Source organism: Euwallacea similis, chromosome 26 (assembly GCF_039881205.1).
Source record: "Euwallacea similis isolate ESF13 chromosome 26, ESF131.1, whole genome shotgun sequence".
Taxonomy (NCBI): domain Eukaryota; kingdom Metazoa; phylum Arthropoda; class Insecta; order Coleoptera; family Curculionidae; genus Euwallacea; species Euwallacea similis.
The window spans coordinates 1,066,575-1,091,411 of NC_089634.1; the positions used below are offsets into that span (position 1 = coordinate 1,066,575).

General features: G+C 38.1%; 1 protein-coding gene across 1 annotated transcript in view; it reads left to right on the top strand.

Moving 5' to 3' along the window:
• The window catches only part of olf413 (DBH like monooxygenase olf413), a 43,131-nt gene extending 20,673 nt beyond the window's left edge, over window positions 1–22,458 (top strand). Inside the window, exons 3-8 of the mRNA XM_066402546.1 lie at window positions 6,313–6,477; window positions 11,302–11,586; window positions 15,291–15,520; window positions 15,577–16,173; window positions 18,262–18,430; window positions 21,084–22,458. Of these exons, the coding sequence (XP_066258643.1) occupies window positions 6,313–6,477; window positions 11,302–11,586; window positions 15,291–15,520; window positions 15,577–16,173; window positions 18,262–18,430; window positions 21,084–21,377 (1,740 nt within the window). The 3' untranslated portion in view covers window positions 21,378–22,458. The remainder of the gene's footprint in view (window positions 1–6,312; window positions 6,478–11,301; window positions 11,587–15,290; window positions 15,521–15,576; window positions 16,174–18,261; window positions 18,431–21,083) is intronic.
• The last annotated feature ends 2,379 nt before the right edge of the window (window positions 22,459–24,837 follow it).

Sequence of the window (24,837 nt, forward strand, 5' to 3'; positions counted from 1 at the left end):
GACGGTTATATGATCGGCAGCAGTCGACTCTAGATTTGTAATGTTAACTCTATAATGGTTGCGGATCAACGACATGCGACGAAGTAATTCAAATTAAAAGGCCAATTTATAATTAAATAAGTTAAAGTGATATAGGGACTGGCGTGATAATCTTTTATTTAATTGATCTTGAAAAGCTTCAACCACAATATATTATCTATGCACGAAATAATTATTCCGCAACTAAACATGGACAGTACATTGTAGTAAATACAATAAGCTTTGCAATTCCGTTTCATACAGGGAATTAATGCAGACATTAAAACAGTGGTGTAGAGTTGAGAGTTTATTCAGCATTGCATTCCACTGTTAAATTCAATTCGGAATGTTTAATTACGGAAGCTTTAAAGTTTAACGCAAAACTAAAATGACGTCTCGGCGAGGCATAAAGCCCCCAGGCCAGGTATAAAATAAGTAATGCCGCTTTAATTACGCTCCACCGTCCATTCTAATCCTGTTTTAATTAAACTTTCAATTGGCTTTAATTTTTAGTTCCAAATTAAATAAAGATCCGCCTCGCGGCCTGAAAAACAAACAACCCCATTAGGTATTCATTCGCTCGATCGATCCAACATCCTGTCTTAAAAATTCTACGAAATATGAAGCCGGGTCATTCATAAGGCTAATCTTCACATAAAGGAAGACGCTTCTCTGCATTATACATCGTCGTGTAAAGGGAATATCAATGTTTAAGAGGCGCATAAATCCAGCGCTATTATAATAAACCTCTGCTGCGGCCACAGCCTTTTTAAATACCTCTTCCCTTTACCTCGCTGCCTGGTGGTGATTTAAAATTTAATGTCTTGAGCCACACATTAGTGGGAACTCGGATTAGACTGGTTGGGGCCATTTATGTCGAAAATGATTAAATCTTCCTTAGAATTTTCAAAATGGGTTTTTGGCTCGTGAAATTTCCAGTTGCCACCACTGTGTTTATACAAGAAAATTCCAAAAAAATGTCTGTTACTCCCTATCAGTTTCCTGTCTTTATTTAATGTCTTTGATAAACGCAGACCAACAATACTGCAGTAAGCTCGTTTGTTTGACGTCATGCCATCCATATCCTGGATATAGTTGGCCAACACAAATACTCTTGTATATGGACCGTTGAGCAGAAGTAAGTTGTAGTTGGTCAACCACGTAATTTTGTACACCAAAGTCACTGAGGGCAATTCCCCAGTGATTTTAGTGCGACTTTTCCCATTTGCAGTTACCATAATCGCTCGATACAACCACCTTGTAGAGATTTATGGAAAAATTGCTGACGCTTTACCTTATGAAAATTCTTATTTGCCCCCAATATATGCATAAATCAGTGTCTCCAAATCATATTCGGACGACGAAAGATCCGGCGATGATTCTACCACCCTAAATGGCCAAGAAAACGTTGGACGTACAGTTGATGCCTACTTTACGTCTTCTGTGTATTTAAGAGTGTGTACCAGAAAAAGACGATTAATGTGCTATCGAACAGTAAGTTGACGTTTGCTATGTGTTCGTGGGTTAGCACAGTGGGAAGAACTGAGAGATTAAATAGACAAAAGTAAATATTTTACTGCAATTTTTCATTTTTTTACCTGTGTTAATGTGGCAATAATCGTGCCTGTCCATGTAATTATTGCACGTTATTGAATTGATTTAAAAATTGTGCCCACTTGACATCGCTGACACGCAACGATAAAATGAAATTAATAGCGCCGCTCTCCTGACCTAATTACTTCATAAATCATCGCCAAAAACTGGGCCAAAATACTTTCCTTGTTGTCTGTATTGATTACAACACTCTCCGAGTGTAAATCAGGAAAGCTTTAAGCTCAGAGACATCCAATATCAAAACTAATGAAGACGTCATTGGAAATGAAAAAGGCTTCGCCATAACTCAAGTCGAACGAAACCACATTAAGGCCGCTTTTTCTCGGAAACAACTGGACAGGTTTGGCGCACATTCGGATGTAAAAAGAAAATTAATTAGCGTTTTGCCGTGTTAAAACCTCGGAGCTTTTTGCCATTTTGCCCTTTTCCAGACCGTAAGATATCGGGCTAATCTTTCCGACATGAGAGTCAGCTTCAATGCTAGATCCGTGAGGTCCTTCCAATAATGGAAAGGTGGCGTGGACAATTCATTAAGGCTTGAAATAGCGTTAAAAACGGTCTTCATTGGACGCGGTCCGATTCCATTAGGTGGCCCCATAAAAAATTGGAGGTAAATTGATTCGTATGAGCCCTGTTTGGTTTGGCGCATATATTGGGCTCACCCATTTATTAATGATTACCAAAAATGATCGTCGGCTTTCTTTAACGAACATCCTTCTAGAGAAACAATTTGAAAAAAGTCGCTGGGTCACGGTGCTGTAATTAAATTTGACCAAAACTCAGATGATAGTACTCGCCCTCATGCAGGAAAGAGCTGCACACGGCTAGTTCTAATATTAATTTGGGAACGGTTTTTGTGGCCGCTTACGTGACTGGCAAAAGTAAAGCCGAAACAAGGAAGTTTGCATGTAGCCGGGCTATAAAACGATTTGGCAGAGTTTCCTCCTTTATAAAATATATACGTAACAACCCAATGCAAAAGAATATTTTTTATGTGCTCGTTCGTATGCCAAGCGTGCCGCTTTTCCAGTTGTTGTTCCAGAAGCCCTGAAAACATTTTCAGCAATTTCGAACAGGTGCGGGATTTTTACCAAACAAGAAATTTATCGACCGTGTCCTACAACTTGTCTTTACAACTCACTGGAATTTCTCTTTAATTGCCCTCGCTTCGGATACGTATACACACTGGCCTTAATAGGCGTTGTTCCACAGTAATGAAGTCAAATAAGGGAAATAATAATTTCCTTTTTACATCGCACTATAAATAAAATAACCTTAGGACACGACGATGAATATGTATGGTCAGTAGCGGCGCAACGCATATTCCCATGGAAGTAAAGCTAATAATGCGAACTCATAGTAATTAACTTGAAGTTGTCGCAATCTAAAACGGGATAATTTTATGGCGACACGTCCACTTACGGTCATTAGAGCCGTAATTGCGCTTGTGTCCCCGTTAAGCAGATGCTTATCAAAAAATACCAACAAGCTCATGTGGGAGACTGCCACCACTGTCCTAAAATGTACGATAAAAAACGAAACTGATGCCACGAAACCCAAGTTGGTCATATGTGGTGGAGACAATCAGATATGAACGCGCCTGCGTATCGCAGAACCATCTGGAACCGTGTGCGGTCCCGGCTAAGTTAATTTACAATCGGATTGGCACCATCTCTCGTCTAATTGACGTCTCGTTTTATATGATCTTAGTTGAGGGTCATTAGGGAAGAGATTGGGGTTAGATGATCTGGAATATTGAAATTAGGTTGTCAAGTCCGTAAAAAAAAAAGAACAGGAACGTGGGAAGAATACTGAGGAGTTTCTGGTGCTCTCAATAATCAATATCTTGGAGATGTGAATAGTCGATTGAAACAGATACCTTTTTGCCAGTTTTGACAGGCCACATTTGGAGAATCGCATCTGTTAGAGGCTCAATAGGCACATGCGGAACTTGAGGGAGACTCGAGGGAGAACTTGTTTTAATTGGGAAAGCATAAATACAACACAAAATTCAAATTTTAACTGAAGAAATTTGCATTTCAGTCTGTTATACTTGTAAAGCAGCTTTACATATAGGCCTCTCTTACGCACGCACGATAGGTGACATAGATAGCACTGACGCAGTAACGGATAATAAGAGATTTATCGGACAAAATCAGTTTTAATATTAATTTTTGTAATTTATTTAAATATTTCGGAAAATTGTAACTAATATCAAAACGAGCGTTATAGACCTAGACAGGGAAACATTGTTTTGCGTGTAAAAAGGCTTTTCATTAAATTTCGATGGAACCGAAGGAAACTACTCACTAAAAATTTCACCAAAATGGAAAGGGCTTACTTACACATAATTTTCCTTAACTTCCACTAAGCATAACTATTTGCTCTTAATCAATAACTAAAGGCTGAAATAACCCAGAAAATAAACATGCCATCGTAAAGCTACACAACATTATTTTAAGGAAACTCCCAAATGAGGGTCGTAAAGCTTTTATCCGGTTTTAACGATTAACTTTATTGGCCTCACATTATGTACTTAAATTTCCCGTGTATTGTCCATAAAAGGGCTTTTAGTGTCAGATATTAACTATTACATGATTAGGTGCTGTCGGAGATAGTTATCATACGGACGGCGATAATCGCCCTCGAGGTGTCTGCCGCACCCAATATCGCATCTCGAATCTGATATCAGAAGAACGAACTGCAAAGAGATTATTATTAGGCAAATACCGGAAGAGCGAGAAGAACTAATTTTGAAAATCGCCCGGGAAAGGGGAATCAACATTTAAATGGCTTTTGCGGTGGGGCTTTAAATGCTATGCATGCGAAGCTCTAGTTAATGTTTCCCTCAGGAGCTTTTCATGCTTACGGAATTTTTTCCGATGGATGAGAACTAGGAGCGATTATAAGTCAAAAATGATTATTTATGCAACTCTGAAAATGTGAAAAAGAATGGGAACATAATATAAAAAAAAAAAAAACTCTCGATATGAATAATTCTGGTTTGTTTGCGACATCTTAGCCCGATTTATGAATAAAAAATCATTCAATTTGAGGAAATCATAAATGAGCCTTAATAGTGACGTGGCATTTCTGAATAAATAATTAGATCGGCTTTGAAAAAACTCGATTCGGAGATGATTAGCGGTCTTGCTACCATCATTAGTTGTCTTTCAGTACACCGGTACTTTTTGTGGCCGGATTTAATGACACCTTAAACACCTGTCCTGCAATTTATTCCCCTATAATAAGCCCTCCGGAAATAGAGAGAATTCCTGTTTATATGTTTGCGAATACGGTCCTGTCGTGCTCCGGGAGCTGCTTTACGACAAGAAACATAAGTGATAAACGCGCTGTCATTGGTGCCAAAGATATATCGCCCATTCCGGGCGGTAATTAAGCGATTTTAAGGGGTCGTTATCGGGGAAGATAGCGCGCCGCAAGCTGCACGGCACTTCTGACACCAAAGGGTTGACTCGGCTCGCCCTTCGAGATAAACGAGGCCCTTGATAAATTATTGGTTGCACCTTTAATTGGGCGACCGCCGTTTTATTCAAATTTATCTTCGGCAAAAGTTTCGATAACAATAAATCTTGTCACCCGGATATTATTAATCGACTGTAAGGTTTTGCGTTAATCAACATAAACTGTTTTTGTTAGTAAAATTGTTATTTGCCTTCACTGTGCGTGTGCCACCTTTGGCCCTCAACTGTGTGGACTACTCAGTATCAGATAGCTATCTTTATCTATTGCGTGGGGTTAGAGGAAGGTAATAAATATTTTCTTCTTGACACATGGCAGTTATTAATGTAGTGGGTTAGAATACAATTTTTTTGGTCATAATTTGAGCTGTGCACAAACGTAACTATTTACGTGCATCCACTTGCACACTCATAAAAAATCCCTTAACTGCAAACTTTGTTGAATGCCCATGACATGTCAGACTAGAGAATTAGCATACGTCCCACGTCGTTTTTCGTGGAGATCGCATTATGCAAACTCCATACAACACTTTAACCTTTTTATTTGAGGATTAATGTGCATCATTGAGTGTTAAAGACCAGTTCGCCCATGTCGAATTTAAATAAATTCGCAGTTTGGGCCCCGATCGTCAGCCTAGATGGCTCGGACGATAGGCTCCGTAATTTATGCCCTCTCTAAGCGACTCCATGTTCGTTTATGTACGCTTTTAATTGCGACTTTTTATTAAGTTGTCTGATGGTTCGGAAGAAGAGGAGAACGATCAATATTACTTGTGGTTAGGACAGCGTGAGTCCAAGTTCCAGATCAATTATGCATATAATAAATTCAAAAACATAATTTTGTTGATTAAAATTCTTGTTTGCCACCAGTGTGCCGTTACAAACCATGTCAAAAGCAGGAACTACTACTCATATAGCTATCCTCCTCTATAACGTAAGACTGAAAAGTGACCATAAATGTTTTCGGGTCCATGTCACAAGACACATGGCATTTTTAACGCAAAGGGTTTGAATACCAATTTCGTTGGTCAAAATTGCAATGAAGAGCTAAATAACGTGTCTGTGTGTAAAAGATTTATGCTCTAATTGGCTCAGAAAAATATCTCTAAGATGTCGGTGAAAATCGCCACATTTTCATTGTTTAGAAAGAAAAGAAATTTTTTAGAAAACACTGTTAAAAGTTTTTTTTTTATTCCAGGATCGTCACGTAAAAGATTCACCTGGAAGTGCCTTGGACCGTGAACCCGAAGTGGACCCAAGTCAAGACTATCAACTCCTCTTGGGTTACGAAAACAGCACCCACACAGTGTTGCGTTTCAGACGTCGATTAGACACTTGTGACCACCATGACATCCCCATTACGGTAAGTTTTTCAAATACTTTTTCCCGAATTAATAGCTGCAAAGTTTCCCGAACGTAACTTCTCCATTTGTGCAACTTTTCGCCTCCGATAAAATGCGGAGGAATAATTCGATTAATATCGGGGGGTAAAAGTTTAAATGCGAAATTTGCAATTTTAAATCTACCCCTGGCCAGTTTCCAGCCTGCGGAGCGGGAAACGTCGGCGCTGAATAATTGAAGAACGATGCGGTTGAAGTGATAAAGTTGGACGAATGTCATTTTGGGAACTCGACTTTTTTGCCCCGCCTTGAAAAGTTTCAACTTTAAGGTTAAAAATTCAGGGTACAGTGGCGTCGAATAAGCGATGACCGGCTGTCACCGATCTCACCATTTAAATTCAATCGTATGTAAAAACGGCTTAAATCTTGCAAGACAATGGTGCGACGTTTGTCTTACTCGGTCCAGATTACTTTTCAGGCCTTCGCTCGAAATTTACATAAATACTGTCTTATTTACGTCGCTGCTCGCCCAGAAGTGGTAGCGATATCAAGAAGAAGTGCCTCATTCATTATTCAATACTGATACGTGTGCTGTAGATGTCGAATGCTCGTTTCTTGTACGTGTTCGGTTATGTCATGTAAGAAGCCGCAATAATTAAGCTTTCTTTAAGGAATTTTCCAACTAAAACTAGAATTTTTTTACCCTCACAAACAGTCCCAGTAAAACATTTACGCTCGAGTAACATTTCGAACTCCCGTTCGTTTTACCTAATAACCCAAACTTAACATCATAATTCATCATTAGCGACTGACAAGATTGCTGAGGAAAGATAAATGCGCCAAGTCGAGGGCTGTCAGATCGGGTTTGAGAAATAGGCAACGCTATTAGCAAAATATGGAAAAGGGTCCACTTAAATCGAATTCGAAAACCGAAAGCCGACGGTTCTTCGACATTTGTTTGACGAGAGAAGGAGCGAGAAAGACGCGGCTTAGAGTGCGCCGAATTCCTCGTCGGTGACTTGCAGATAACCGAACGGAAATAGGGATTAGGGTTTAAGTTCTTTTTAAAGTCTTGACACTAATGGTTCAAGTTTTAAACGGCAAAAGTCGAAGAAATGTAATATGGTTTCCTTCGTCGAGTTCGAAAGCTGTTTTTCGGCCCACACGCTTACGGATCAGAGAGTATTGGCATCTGTGAGGAAAACTGAGAGTCATGAGACCATAAGAAAGAGTAAATCCTTCAAAATTCTGCGAATTAGTTTCAGCAATGTTTCTATTAATCCTGGTATGTGCTATAAAAACGATGAAATAAACTTTGAGCATTGGTCAGTTTCGCTTTATCTTCTTGGTTACCCAGGATTTTTTTCAATATATTGTTCCTTCGACGAATAACTTTAAAGTTTGAAGATACATAAATATCATATCATCAATATTCAGGTCACTTCTGTGTAGTTCAACTTTTACTGTTCGGTGAGACCATGACACTCCTTAATGGATTGGGTTAGTTTAGGTCAGATAATCTGAGTTCAATTAAAAATTAAAAGCTTTAGGCTAGTTTGGATTTTAGGCGAATTCCTCTAATAAATTTGAAAATGTTGCGTTGTCCATTAATTTTGTTAGTTGTGTCCACTGTGCGATTGCTACCTAAGGAAACAGCACAAAGTACTACGTCATTCTCTATTCTACGTGTTTAAAAGGAGGCGAAGAATGTTTTTCTTTTTCTGTCACCAGTCACATCACATTTTTTGAAGCAGTGATCCAAAGGCCGGAAAAATTCCTTAAAAGGTTGGTGCTTAAATCCACCGCTGATCTCTTCTCTAACCTGATCTCTCTCGAAGTGACCTGATTTTGACACTAAAACTCCTTCAGTCAGATCCTTTTCATGTTAAATTTTATCTCAAACAAAACCAGTCGATAGTTTAGTCAGCTTCCCAGGTCACTGCAGATAGTAGGGGAAGTTCAATAAATTGAGTAGATTTAGTCGGCTTTCCACGGCGTTTGATTCGGTTTTTGTCAAGTGAGAAATATAATGCTGATTTAGCCAAGTTCATGCATTACAGAGTTAGTGGGTGAAAATCGATTTTTTTAAAGATTTAGTCGGCTTTCCGCGACACTTATAACGGCAAACAAAAAAACTGGGAAATTTATTTAAGTTCCATCGGTTTTTTCTGACTCTTAAAACGGCACACCAAATTTGGGATATTTGATGCCTTAGCCAGCTTTCTACGTTACTTTAATTAGTAGACGAGGCTGGATAAACTGGGTAGATTCGGTCGGCTACCCACGGTATTAGCTTGTTAAGATGGATAAGATTGGTTTAGTCAAGTTTACGTACATTTGGTATTGCGCTTAAGTTAACAGCCCAAGTTTGTGAAATGCAGTTCACAAAATAAAATTAATTGCTTTTTCGGTTAAAATTTCCCTTTGCTACCACTTAGCGAGATACCACTTATTTCACTCTCAAAGGCTACTCCCGTATATCATATGCTCATGTAATTTTTTATTATGCGCTTAAAATGAGGCAAAAATATTTTTCTACCCCTGTCATTAAGTGCGTAATATGTTTGCTCCAGTGAGTAAAAATATAAATTTAGAGGTACGAAATTTGAATTTTGCGACTATTTAGTAAAAATAAGGACAACTTTAAAACTCGAAAGATTTGTGATGTTTTTCTTCTTAGATTTTTCACAGCGCAGTCTCGGCTCACCCGATTTTTGACATCGAAATTCCTTTTCTCAATTATTCCCGTATAAATTGCCTTTCAAACAAAACCAGTATTTCTTGTGTATTCCTACGAAGATGCTGCATGAACACTCTCTACCTACATGATTCTAATCATCGTTTTTAAGCTCGAACAACAAGTTGGACAAGTCGTTACATTACGAGCCCAATAAACCTAAACCAAGACGCGTTCATTAAAGTCAACATAAATTCCCGAAGCCATTTTCTTCTTCAAACGTTAATCAATAGTTTGGAACGTGTTTTGGGTACAACCACCTGAATAGCCCGGGCCCAAGTGATAAATTGCAGGGTACAGCATTGGGTGATTTGTATTTACCATAGGAAGAAATGCGTTCAGATAATATGTAAATTACCCTTAATTTCATTTTAATGATTGAGTTTTGGACAAAGGAATTGTATCTATGTGTTTTTTGACACTGCGCTCGAGAATCCGAAGAATCTCGCAGCTGTTGCCGAGATTCTTGGCCGTCAATTGGGTGATTTATGACGTTGCCGAACGTTTAGTTTTGTGGCCGTTAATTGCCTTCTTTGAAATTGGAGAAAAAGTCCTGTTTTAATTCATTACTATAAACGACTTAATGGTGCTTTTTGTTTTTTGTACGTTCAGGCAGATCTATGAGTGTGGGAAAGTTGAACATGCTCATGACTTCCTCCTTCAAACCTTAATAAACTAGGACTCCATAATTATAATAAGGAATTTCTCCGTATACGCATGACAAGCAGCAAATAGAAAAGCAATTACGATTATCCACGAACCGGTCGAGCCACAACCAGTATAGAAACGGTTTCCTGCAATATCAAATCGACCAAAACAACAATCGATAGCTCTGACCGACTGGTTGATAAGTAAATAAAGCTCGATTTACATATCATCGGTAGCCGAGCTTTCCCACGAAGGAAGGAGGAGGCTTCACCGTTATCAGCAACTTTAATTATCGCCCTGTAAAAGGAGCTCATATCGTGCGTAATGGACTTATTATAATGTATATAGCATGTCTTTGTGTAATGAGGGTTTTATGCTGCTCGCGATTGTTCAATTAATTTCTCCGAGACGACCCGGGCGGAAATAAAGAAAATGAATACTTTGCAATTTAAACAAACATTGTTTCATGTCCTAGTTTTAAGGCGCAAATCTCATACAACGGGCGAAACGTCGCATTGAATAATTAAAGGGATCTTTTCTTTATCCCAATGGTGGGCCATTCTTCCCGAGCTTCGTATAAATAACACAGTGTTTATGTAAATTTCAAAATGCGAAGCCCCGAAATTGTAATATCTGATTTCCTCAACTGCGCTCCTCTTATTTTTATTTATACCACTTTATTATACGGAGGAGGGCGGATTCACGCCGGTTCAATAATACCCAGTTATTAACCGTCATGATTGGAATTTCCCGGGTAATAGAAAAATTACATTGAATTATTAATACAACAATATTCCACGATAGTGTAATAACAGCCTACGCAACCTCCGAGGCCCATAAATTGCCACTCTTGTTGGTCTTATTCGGGTTTCTCCCATCAGCACGGAGCGCAACCTACATTCGCGGGGATTTATTACATGGTGACCTCCTTTTCGGTTCAAACGGCCAAAAAATCAGCAGCCGACGGTTCTTAAATTTATTTTTATCTCAAACTGCTGTTAAATGAGAGAAATATCAGGAGAACAACACAGGAACACGAAAAAGATGAAAAACAGAAGAAAGATGGAAAATAGAATTTATGGCCACAAGTGATCAAAAATTCCATTAGGAAATTCCATTTATTCCTGAGGTGAGATTTTCGGAAAATTTGGAATAAGGAAATTTCCATTCTAGTCCGCTGAATCCGGGAGAATACCGTGCAGTTATGGACAGGAACGACAATATATGTATTGTCTTTTTTCAAATAGGAGTAATGAAGAAGGATGGGAAATGCCAAGTAGTTCCTGCCATTGGCATAAGTTCACACAGTGGTGGCAAATAAGAATTTTAACCGACAAAGTTACTTTTTCTGGATTGAAACTAAAACCTTAGTGTAGTAGTTTTAGTGTAGCACATTTCCATTTTACGTTACATCTGTAATGGTTAAATCTAGTATTATTTTTAATTGATGATTTTGTTTTAGAACGACACAATGCGCATCGTTTGGGCATTTCACAAAGACGAACCCACGGGTGGTGCCGTAGGCCCCAAATCACTGCCACGTCATGCGCTGGCAAATCGAGGTGCGCAGTCCCTCTATTTGGTGCAACGCGCAGACCAAGATGGCCCAAGCCCTGAGGAGACCGTCAAAGTGTGGGAAATGCGAAATCTTGTAGTCGAACCACCCTCCATCCCAGGGGATACCTTGTACTGGTGTCGGGTGTTCCGAATACCTCCCAGCATCAATAAGAAGCATCATTTGATTCGTGTAAGTTGATATTTCCATGGCAATGCTGTCGGCGTGTCTCCGGTCGAAAGAACTTCAATTTAAAGTTGCAACTTGACGCTTTTAGAACGAAGTTTTCCGTGTTCCCAAGGGAGTTTTGTCCTTCTAACGATACAAGAAATAATCGCACTTATACTTAGGAATTCAGTTTGCTTGACACTTGTCGATATCTCGTTCAAAGTTTTATCGTTAGAAACATGGATGGCGTGTCCGCAGTTGTTAAACTAAAAATTGTAATTGCGAGGGCCCACTCCACAATTCCCTGAAATACTATATTAGCATTTTCGGGTCATTATTCATGTAGATTCGGTGTAATTATGGGATTTCGCTGTTTTAATAATCGGGAACGTTAATGCGAAATTATGTAGAGGACGTGGCCGGCATTCAATAACTTCATTGAAATTTATATGCCTCCGATTATAATAGTCGTGCGCATCGGATAATGAGGGATTTAATTTGATCGCTTTTCCTTAAATTCTTCCATTATTCATGGTTGGAAATTTCATGCAAACGCACTGCATAGTTTAAGTATTGATGATCAGACTCATTAGTAAGCGAAAATGTCAAAAAGGCCATATGGAAGAATGAAATTTAGACACCTCTGTTGCATGTATGTAACTTCATCCATTGAAAAAGACAAAAAAATGACAGAGTACTGATGAATGAATTCAATTGAGCGGCTAAGCAATTGATTGATTTGTCGGTTGCACACTTGATACACCTCTAGTTTTATTTTTCTCCGTGCACAAATCCATTTTTCTCATTCAAATTTACTTTTTGTTGCTTTGTTCACATTCGAATATTATTTTTATTGCGGCACTCGAATTTCCCAGGTTAAATCGAAATTATGTTCGCGGCGCGTTTCTCGGGCACCGATTTGCTTTTATAACTTTTCCGAATTTTATGGATAAACCGGGATATGATCATTAATCTTCATTTGGTTTTATTCCCTTTTCAAATTCGGTCCCTTTATCGACGCCACTTCAGGGGCGGTTACGAGCCGAACGAATTTATTCCGCGGCAGCGGCGGTTGTGTTTTCTGAAAGCCGTCAAATTGCCTTTATGACGCCTTATTTATCCCCTTTTATCCATAATCAAGATCCATCCTTTTAATCAAGAAAACAATCATTTAAAAATTTCCATTATAAGAGATTGAATTTGTGTTACGGAATTTGCATCCCTACGAGGGGAACAAACGCCCTGTTTAGAGAAAGAAATAATAAGGTTATGCAACATCGGCGAGAAAGAGGGCAACAAAAAAGGTTACACTGCAGGGAGTTCGGAACATTCGAGCAATTTGCATTCAATCTTCGGGGAGTTGAAAAGAAGTATGACGAGTGAAACTCTTTCCGTTCAAATTGAATGAACGCGTATGGCGGCAAAATCTGCACTTTCAGGTTTCGGGGCTACACTCACTGAATGCCAAATGCGAACCTTATTTCCTATATCGGGGAAATTTACAGGAGTTTTTGCAAATCTTTATCGTGGAAGTTTAGTGTTCATTTAACACGCGCACAACTATCAATTAACTCGTGCGGCATTGTTATTTACTCATGAGAATTAATTAGGTGAAAGAATATTAATTATCGTAATTTAGAAAGTTGTATAATAAAAGCCCTATGAAATATCATATTTAAAGACACATTAATTGAAATTTATTAGCAAAGATGTGTTTAGGGGGTCTCTAATGAAGAAATTCAGGTTGTGAAATTTGTTTCAGTTAGGCACCTCAGGATAAGATTTTTTAATTTTTGAAGAAACATGAATTAGAATCCGCCAAGACGTTAAAAATTTAAACATTAATCATAAAAAAAGCTATTTTGTCGGTTGAAATTCATGTTTGCTTCCACTGTGCCACTGCTACGACAACAGAAACCTCTCATACACCCATTCCTGTCTATAACGCGCGTGTGAAAGAATATTGAGAATGTTTTCTTGTTGCTGTCATGTCATTTTCAGACGCAGTGGGTTGGGATACGAATTTTATAGTTCAAAATTGGCATTATGTTTATGAGAAAATTGACATTACAACCTGTATCGTTTAGTTTCTATTATTTTCGAGATATTTTCAATTAAGTTGCACCACTTGTACCATTGTTTCCAAGACATCCCCTACATTACATTATATAATGTATATGCATGTATATGTCAAAATATATTGTAATATATTATTACATAATAAACTCTCCAACTCCTTGAAAATATATTGACATTAAAGCAAACAAAGAAATCTACACAGATTGTCTTGAGTACAAAGTGAAAGACAAACAATCGCAGAAATCGATATCTGAAAGCTGCAGCAGCAGGAGCGACTCTGTGCTTGTTAAAGTTATTAAAACTCAAACGTTTACAAACTCCTAAAAGCACATACTAACTTAATAAAGCTACTAGAGTACGTAAAACAAATAGTCTCGTGTATTTAATCTGGCTAATGTCCCGGAAAGGGGTTGCAACAGCGCCGTTGGAGCATCAGCGGAATGAGTTTTAATGTTACGTTGAAAATGTCTTAATGGCCGAGGCTTTCCCGACGACAACTCCGTATTTATCAAATCCGAGGACCAAATGGAATCCATAAAATAATAAAATCGCCCGACTGAGGAAGTTTTATGCTTTGTCTCTGGACTGGGTCTCCTAAGGGAATCGATCGGGCCTGTCGGCACGTTGTAGTCTACGACCGATCTCCTAGGACAATACCTTGATTGAATATAAAATTGGTTTTCCACTGTTGCAGTTTCAGCGCTATATTTTAGAAAATACCATGGGAAACCCGAAGGGATGTCAAACAAACCAAAATGGCGCATCGGCAACATTAATTAATGGCTTTTTGATTAGACGCTTGTTCATTATACGTAATTCATTCCAGGCAGATCGATTTTGTGTGACATTAATGCATTTGCAGAGGGTCGGCCACCATTATTATTATTATTATTATTATTATTATTATTATTATTATTATTATTATTATTATTATTCCATCGGGCTGGCTATTAATCCGCAACACCACTGTTTAAAAATTGAACAGGGAAGTACCTACCCTCGTTTCACTTACGGCAAAGCAAATAACAGTTGTTTATTTAATAGGTTTACCTTGGAGCGGAGTTGGGTTTTGTTGCGAGAATCGTTCTATTTTTCGTTATTTACTTTAAATGAAGTTTGCTTGTTCTAAGTTCTGGCTCGGAAAATCCATTCCGAATGTTTTGTCTTCAAAAATAAAATCTATGATTTGCGGAAAATAGGGCAGTCACTGCTTGACTTGATTTTCAAGACATTTGACTTGACTTGAAGTCCATGAATAACCATAAAAACTAAAACTTAAACCTCAAAAATTCGCCAACATTCGAAATTTACTCCGAATCCGTTCGTCTTCGGCGGGTGAGTCGCGAAAGGAGTATCTTTGAGAACTTTTACAGCTTTTAGGAGGTTAAGTGCTAGAGCTGCAGGGCGAAGCGACAAGACGCGATGCAACAATAAAAAGCTTATATTTGAGAAATTCTCTGTTTTAAACGTCGGGCATAGAGGACAAAACATGGACAACAAAATAAACATAAAAACTAAAATTTTAAAAATTCAGTAATTAGGCAAAATTCTAAGACTACTCTGAATGTATTTATTTTCTTAATTTACTCTGAATCTCCAATCCCTATCCGAAGACTGTCTTTATAAATAGTATTTATTCTTGATTTCAGTATGAGCCTCTTCAAAGCGTCAGCGGTACCAATGGTCTTCAGCATGTGGTTTTGTTCGAATGTCAAGATAACCCTGACGTGGGAAAACTGGCGGACACCCCTGGGAAACCGTGCCATGAGGTCCATTCCCAACCCTTTTTGTGCAACACTGTAGTGGCCAGTTGGGCTAAAGGTTCTGAAGGATTCAGTTTTCCTCCCGAGGCCGGCTACCCTCTGGATTCAACTAACAAGTATGGCTCCTCTAATCTACGTAAATACCTGAACCTAACTATTATTAAAATTTCAGGTACTACCTCATGGAAACCCACTACACAGTCCCAATGGATGGAAACGTGGGTTCAATAGATGGATCAGGATTGAGGCTGTTTTATACCCCACAGCTTCGTAGACATGACGCCGGAGTACTCTCCATCGGAATGGACCCCAACTGGCGTCATATTATCCCCCCGGGTCAAAACCGGGTGATTTCCTCGGGACACTGCGTGTCTGATTGTACTAAACAAGCCTTCCCCCATGGTGGGGTCAACATGTTCGCGATAGTGATGAAAACGCACAAGATCGGTAAACAGGTGGCTTTGAAGCACCTGCGTGGTAATGTGGAATTACCCCCGGTGGCTAGTGACGATAACGTGGATTCGGACTATCAAGAGTACCGAAAACTCGAAGTGCCAGTGCGAATTTTGCCGGGTGATCATATGATAACGGAGTGTACGTATAATAGTTCGGGGAGAAGTGCCATTACGCTGGGGGGGTTGACCAGCAGGGAGGAAACGTGTCTGGTCATGGGGTTGTATTATCCGAGGCAGAAGTCATTAGCTGCGTGTCATAGTTTGCCTAGTTTGCCGACAGTGTTGCATTCATTAGGGATCCAGGAACTTAGTCCGTAAGTATTTGTCGTGTTAATATGTCATTCGATTAGTTTCGCCTTTTTAGCCCTTATTCAAGTGATTAACCCTATCTAACCGGAACTGACTCAAAATATTTTTGCATATTTTGAAAGTACAAATCATGGTAGTGAATTCCAGTATAGAAGTTTATTCCGTACGGCTCTAAATTGTCCCTCCTCCTATTTACTTTTAACAATTTTTTTTTTAATTCAAAAGCAGCATTAAATAGGACAAAAAAACACTATCTTTTGACGTTTGTTTATTTTTTTTAATATTAGTTACGTCACCGGTAGCACAAACTGGCCGATTTTTTCAAATTGAAACATGGGTCAAGTGACACCTCAAATTAAAGATCTTTTAAAACTTAGTTTTTGAGAAAAACAGCTATAAATTTGTTAAAAAATGCACAACAAACTCAAGTTAAATTGTACGTAAAAAATTAAAAAAAGGTGTTTGTTGATAGGATATTGATTTGTTTTCGATTTTGTGCTCATAAACAGAATTTGGCTAAAAGAAAAAAAAATTAATTAATTAAAATAATAAAAAACTGTTTGTGAACACAAAATCGAAAACAAATCAATTTCCTATCAACAAACAACTTTTTTCATTTTTTACGCATTATTCAACTTGAGTTTGTATTGTATTTTTTATAAAATTTATAGCTATTTTTTTTTAAACTACTCGATAGATTTTGAATCACAATGCATTAATGGCTGTAGTTTCGAAAGTACTTTAATTTAAGGTGTCTCTTGACCAATGTTTCAAGTTTTAAAAAATCGACCATTTTCCATTACCGGCGAAGCAAGCAACATTTAGAAAAAGAAACAAAGTCAAAAAATAGTATTTTTTATCCTATTTAATGCTTCTTGTGAATGAACAAAAAATGATAATTTGTTAAAAAGGTAACAGAGAAAGCATAGTTTAGAGCCGCACGGTATATCTAACTTTATTGTTTTTAGAGTTATCGAGTCTCAACGAAGAGCATTTTCTCAAATTTTCAAAAAATTGTCCTCTAGTAGTAGTAGATAGTTGCCTTTAAAGGTCTATAAACCACGACTTTATGATGGAATATCCTACATATTTTTGTACATTCCGAAAGAGGAAGTCATGGTGATGAATTCAGGAATATAAATCTTTATACCTATCTCTACTTGTTTTTGAGTTATGGAGCCTCAACGAAAAGCATTTCAGCAAAATCTTAGATTTTCTTAGAAGAGTCTAAGCTCCCCGATATTCTTGGTCTATAAATCCTAACTAATATGGTGAATTGAGCTCAAATTTGGAGTATTCTAAAGGCGTATTTATGAGCTTGTTGTGGTCGACAATGGACCTTCAAGAACCTTTCGTTTGGCAGTTACAATTTTTTAAATTTGACAGTAAATTGTGCTTCAAACAGATTTATGAGTTTTATCAGTTATGGCCCGAGGCCCTTGCCCATAACTTCCAAGTAATCCTACAAATTGTTCTCATATTTTGAGTATTCCGTACATACGTGTACGCTACGATTGTGGCCAAAAATAAATCTTCAAGACCTCCTACCAATGTTCCTCTTACCTCATGATAAAGTTGTCTCTCCACTTTCGTCGCAATTGAACAAAATCGGTAAACGACTCTCCCATTTTCTTCTGCTGGATATTATGGATATTTGTCCTTCTGCAGACGACCGCACTATATCGTTCTGATTAAGCGGAACTTTAGGGCCCTGACATCGTCCTGACGCTCGTTTCCGATGCGATAAATTCCGTAACGGAAACTCCCTCCGAAACGTATTTATGGAAGTTAAGAAACTTAAACCGGCTGGTGGAATGGAATAAAGAACAAAAGGACTGACTAACGGGATGACGTTCCGAAACGGCATTATCTTCTAGGAGCGGAATGATAAAGCGGCTCTATTAGACAATTGGAACGAATTGCCAGCCAATTTGGGTTAGGAACAGGCACTCGACGAAAGAGGAGCCCAATTGAATGATGCGAATAAGAGTCCTCAAGGTGGTTTTGTTTCGATTCATTTCGGCTCTTCAAAGCTACAACGTTTTATAAGAGCTTAATGCAGTATTCTACTAATTCAGGCTTCTCTCTTGCAGTGGCTCGAATCCAGTGAGAATAACGGCTCCTCCGGAATTAGCAGGAATGACTCTGGAATCCAGACTCGTCTCCTACGACTGGGATAATCAATTCCAAAGTTTCCAAGAGGCCACCATGCGAGGCTCCTTCAAACCCATTTGCTGGACATCGCAGCTCACTCTACTGCCGGTAAGTTGGAACTCCCATATGATAGATTCAATTATCTCTATCTCTTTTTCTGAATGTTAATTGTGGTTGAATAAATAGAGCTATGATGAACCATTTGGCAGCAGGAAAGTTCAAAGTAAATTTTACAATTTTACAAAACTTTTGCGATCAGGAAGTTCGTTTTCTACGTCAATAAGGCAACTTTTTAAAAGTTAAAATTACGCTTAGGCAATATTGATATTACAAAGCAAAAGTTGAGGGCTAATTGGAGCCGAAGGCGAAACAAAGGCGCGCCCAAAATCCCTCACCTCTGACGCAACAATTGCGAGACAGCAGTTTCGTTCGGTTCCCTTGGGAATGATGGTTAGACGAGACACCCAACTAAAATGGCTTTAAGTCAGTTTATGCAAAATTGAAACTGTCAGCTGAATTGTAAAATTTAATTTTTGGAGCGACGCAGACGAGACGCGGTTTTAGGTTTCCGTATACACGGAATAGGTTTCAGGCTAATAGGGTTTTGATTGGAAAACTGCATAATGCAGCAGCGAAAAGCCCTTTTATTCATGGTTTAAGGTTCCATTATTTCTCTTTAGGAACTGGATTATGTTTTCGGTAATCTAGAGGATGCAAGCGTTATATTTGTTTCTAAATTGATGTGTCATTTGAAACATCCAGTGATACATATATTTTTTCATATTTAAAAACTAGAAAACACGATGATGAATTCTAGCTATATAGGTTCTTATACCTATCTGTACTGGTTTTTGAGCATTAAGCCTCAAAGAAGAGCGTTTCTTCGCAAATGATCGAATTGCTTTTCGAGACTAAAAAATCAATTTTTTTAAACGGGACACTTTATACTGGTATATTTTTACATATTTACAAATTAGAAGGTGTGGTGATGAATACTAATATGCGAGCTCGATTGCCTATCTCTATTCGCCTTTAAGCTGCTGAGTCTCAAAGAAGAGCCCTTTTGCAAAATGTTCGGAACATGTTTATTTCGCTTTATAAAACCCCTATAATATGTTTGGGTATTCAGAATCAAATCTACAATTCATTTAAATATTGAAGAAATTAGTTATCACGGTACGTCATACAAAAAATAGGTCAGAAATAAACATGCATTGAGATTACAGTGGTTCAAAATGTTGTTGAATGGTCAAAATCAAAACTACATCAACTATATACATATATAACTATACTTATTCAGACTAATTTGTTAGATTTGGTCAAAATCACTTGTATCAAATTTTAGAAATATCGTTGCTGCTCCTTTTTTTAGATAACTAAAAACCGAAAAAAAACTATTTCCTTTCCATCTTTTGGCAGCGGTGACTTTCTGACTTTTGTCCTACTTTTGCTATGTACACTCTCTTCGATTGCAAGAACATCCCAGCACTTCATTTTGCCACAAACTTCACACGGATTATAGTTTTTTATTCGCCAAAACTGTTTTTATTAGAAAAACTTATTTGCTGCACTTAAACTAAGTACAATGAGGATCAAACTAACAGCATAACTACTTGTAGAAAATTATGAAGCAGAATGATCATGTCTCTTAGTTTAAGGGCGGTTATATATCATGCCTCATCCCTGGGCCCTAATGGGCTTCGGTTGTTCATGGCGCCAGGCGTCCGTATGTGGGATAATATACATACAGGCAAGACAAAATGCGAAGAAATACAGATGACCACATAAAGATGCAGATGGGCCTGTGCTGTTACAGATGGCTACATAACTCACGTTCAGAAATAATCGGAAAATATCAGGTGCATACAAAGATAGATTTTACTTAGGAGACCTATAAGTGCCTAAATAAATTCTCGATTAAATACTTATAAAAAACCAGCATATAATAGGACCCTCTATAAAAAAAACTGTGTATGAAACGTACATTAAAATTTTTGATTAATGAAATATTTTAATATTTGCAATATATTAAAACACTGGACGGTTTATCAGGCTTCCAGACACTTACTTACTTACTGCCTTTTTTGTACGGCCTATGGCGATGACTAATTTTTTCAATATTTAAATAAACTATAGAGATCATAGTGATGAATTTTAGTATAAAATTCCCTATACCTGATTGAGTTACTGCACTTAAAAAACTTAAAATTGTACCTTGATCCTTGATTTTCCAGACCAATATGATGCATTTTTAACAGCCTCTATATTCCTCACTTCAAGCTTCTTTTCTACTTTTCAAGCATTTTGCCTCTCTTTAAGGCATATTTTCCCACTGCTTAAACGTAACTCAAAATTCCTCTAAGCAGCTCTAACAGTCGGCATGAATTCACCCCTCCCACGTGTGCGATTCCAATTCCCAATTCCTCCACACACCCTCTCCGTGTCTAACCGGGCCATGGCAACAATGGAGGGTCGCAGCACCGACAATACACGGGGAAACGGAAAATATAAATCGCAACCCTGTACATCATACGCGTATTAACGTCACTTCCTATTCAGAGGCACGTACAGAAAATATTCATTAGGGCCGGCTTGCAGCATGAATTCGAACCGTCTCGTACAATGAAACCCTCGTGTTTGGAGGGAGGGCAATATCGTCACCTGTCTTGTTTCCATTGTACAAATGCAGCATCCCTTTCATGTAAAATTTTATATTGAAAGTTTTGCATGTATGTACTTAATCGTGATTTTATTGTTGCAGGGCACGGACAAAGAATCGCATTACCCGAACATATCGAAACCGTACATCCGGAATGCCGGAGATCAATGCAGTTACCGGAGATTCAGCACAGAAGGGTGGCCAAGTGGTACGCAGGTGGTTGAAGTGGAGGGAAATCACATAGAGGGAGTGACGCGCAGTAAAGTGTCGCGCAGCAGCAGTCCTGCGCACGAGGAATCACTAGGGCTGAGTCGCTTTAACTCAGCCTCAAAAGCTACCTCCTCGGAAGTGATCTTAGTGACTGTAGCAGTGATACTAGTGTGGTTCAATCGTTGAGCAATGATGCACCTTAGCCAAGTCATGTTCGTACTAGTCTGTTCGGCCAGCTAAAGAGAAAGAAATGAGTAGATGGGTTGAGGCCTGAAAGCGTTCTTTTATGTGAAAGCGGATTCGTGCCTCTTAAAATGCGATGACAATCACACTGTAAACCTGGATAAAAAAACGGTCGCTTGGACACGAGCTTTATAGCGCAAAAATTAGCGAGTTCAATAATTAAAAACTTCACTGCGAAGCGGGGATACGTTCAAAGTCAATCATCGAAAGAGGAATTTTTAATTTCGCTCTATAGTTTTTACATACACGAGATCAGCCCTGATGGTGTACTCACGACAAATTTTCATTATTACGAACATTTTTACAGAGAAAACCACTTCATCGGAAGACATTAATGGAACGTGAAATTCAATCAAAAACAAATTCAAATTAATAACGCGTCAAGCCAAGTTAAATAGGGCTTTTCATGGAGTAAAAAGCATTCATTTCGCGACTGACGCTACAAATCCGCTTTCATCAGCATTGGACATTTTAATTTCCATTTTCCATATGGAAAAACGAACCGGAACAAGGAACGCTTACCAAGGCTTAAGCCGAATTTTTCCGCGGATGCTGCCACGTTGCCGCGTATGGTCTGTGATGTCATAGTTTTATGTGTAAAAAACCTTTTTTTCCTAAGTTTTGTATATATAAGGCGATCCTCCCAGTAGCTGATGTTGTTGTCTGTTAGTCGATATTGCGGGATTTGGTCCAATGAGGTCAGACGATCCGAAGAGCGTGCACAATCATTGTTGTATTCGGTCTGGCTTCGATAAACAAGCAAAGCGAACTCCTATAGTTAGATGTGTATACCAGTAACGTAACTTTATATAAATAATATATATAGTGCATTATATAAACTGTTCCTTTTTTTTGTACATTTATGTGTATACTCGGTTAGACTGGTGCTACACTACGTATGAGTTTACCTCTTCCTGTGTAAAATGTAATTTATTAGTTGAGCTGTTGAACTGACAATGAAACCCTGTACAGTGTAGATATCTTGTGTAATATATTTTATAAATAATACAACTTCTAGTAATACGACGGTCAGTTGTTTTATTACTCGAAATCTCCTCACACAGGTAAGTAATATCGCATACAACTCGATTTCGCGAAGTACTATAAACAAATTTCGAGCTTTTCGAAGTGAATAACAGTTTTCAAACGATACATTGTGTACTTTCACACGTTTTGAATGTAGCCACCATGATGAAGAGCTGTATTGTATGAATCTCTAATTAACTCGTTGATGAGATATTGAGACTCGAAAAATAGCTGTTTGGCGAATTGTTGAAATCTGTGTGTGTTGCTTTCTGAGACCGAAAAGTGTAATTTTTGTGAATGGAACACCCTCCATGTTTTTGCATATTTTGGAAATGGAAATCATGAAAAAGAGCTGTAATAAACGATCTTTTATATCTATCTCAACCAGTTTTTGAGATATCGAGCCTCAAAGAAAGACCCTTTACCAAAATATTAAGAATTCAATTCAAGTCGAGTTTTCTGAAATAGAACACCCTGTATATTTTTGCCTATTTACTGAGTGAAAATGATGATGCTGAATTCTAAAGTATAAGTCCCTCTACCTATTTCTTCTGATCTTTGAGACATTGAGGCTCAGACTAGAGTTTTCTAACACAGTATTAAAAAAATGTCATTCACTATATCTCGCTCTTTTGATACAAATAACATCGATTCATAATGGGCTAATACTTTGGATGTAAACGCAGCTAATTCCATTAGAAATTGCCCGTGGAGGTAGGCAACATAGCACATATGAATGTCTGAAGCTCTCGAGGCTATATTGATCTCTGAGTAGATGTACACTGTACACTTCTCTGGAACTCTTTAGTTCAGTTAAATTCGGTAGCCAGATCACTTTCTACAATCCTGATGGGATCCAGATATCAATTTTTCGATTTTGAGACTCTGTTAAAAACATTTATTCGTGCGTTGCCATGAATGTCCTCAGGTGACCCCTGAGATTTTTTTTCATTTTCCGCTGAAACAGTTAGACTATGATTTATCATCTCTCCCAAATAAGGACCCAATTTTGTCGGCGGCGAAACCTTAATGTCCACCGGGTATCTCGTTGAAAAATCGCTTGGTCCCAGTACGGGTTATATGAAATACATTTTGCAATTTTATTGCGGGAAATATGCATAGTTTTGCGGCCCTTTTCGCCCTATTTGAGTTCATCAATCAAAACTTGGACAGCTTGTTGAATATCGGCCGATAGTGTGGCCGTATCTGTTGCTTAGGTGCGAATATAAATTGCATTTGAAAAAGGGGCGGCTTCAGTGATATTTATTCGATTTTACTCTCCCATTATAGAGCTTAAAAGAATCCTGCTCTCTATATAGGATGGTAATTTGGCAAATTTAGCGTTAAACATTTCATAGCAGCAATATGCCCATTTGCAACCGTATTATTCCATCAACTCAACGATTCCATTTCCAACAAACGCTGATCCGATGATATACACGCGAGCTATATTTCGGCTTTGCACCCTCATCAAAATGCACCCATATTCGATTCATAGCAATGTTGTTTTAACTGTTATTATACTTACAGCACTCAAAACTTAATTACTAATATAATAAACCCTCTTAGTGTAGATAAAGGTCATAAAAGAGAGAAAGAGCGTTCGCGGGTCTATATGAGGGCCTCCTGCTGGCACCAGGTTAAACAGCGTTTTTAAATGTTAAGAGAGGCCGAAGAGACGTACGGACATAAATCACCGCCAGTAATTGCGTTCGAAGGCTTTTTTCTTTTAGTTTAAGCCTCACTGTCTCATTACCGGTAAGGCATATGCGGCTTTAGGCTTTTTACCCGTCGATTTTAATTGATTGCATTGACAGCCTTTAACGGATCTGTTTTGGTCAATGGTTTACGGTAATCGCAAGCGAGGAGTTGCACCTTTAATCCATCACCAAGTTCAAATATAACCAGACCCCTTGTACAAACATTAAATATTATAAATTGAAGAAAATGATAGAATGCAACATCAAGAAAAGCGGTAATTTAAAATTTCTTAAATCCACTTTAAAATAGGTTACTCTGCGTATAATAAAAACATTAATTAAGAACCAGAGCATGATTTAAGAGTCAGATAAAACCGTAAATTTCCTGTCTAATACCGCTTCGATGCCAATATTCCAAAAACTCGGAATCCTTGTCTAATTTTAAACGAATTTTCAAAAAATATATTATCTTGGGCGTTACTTTGAAGCATTAAGGCCTGTCTCACAGAAAAGCGGTAGGCAACTCACAATACAGGGGGATAATTTAAAAGCGCAATGCTGCCACTTCAATGTAAAACTTTTTCCTAATATCGGGAAATTGATTTACGGGTTAATTAAATTTGTTCCGCTACTGACATTTGCATAGAAGTTAATGCCTATGGTAACGCAAGGAAATT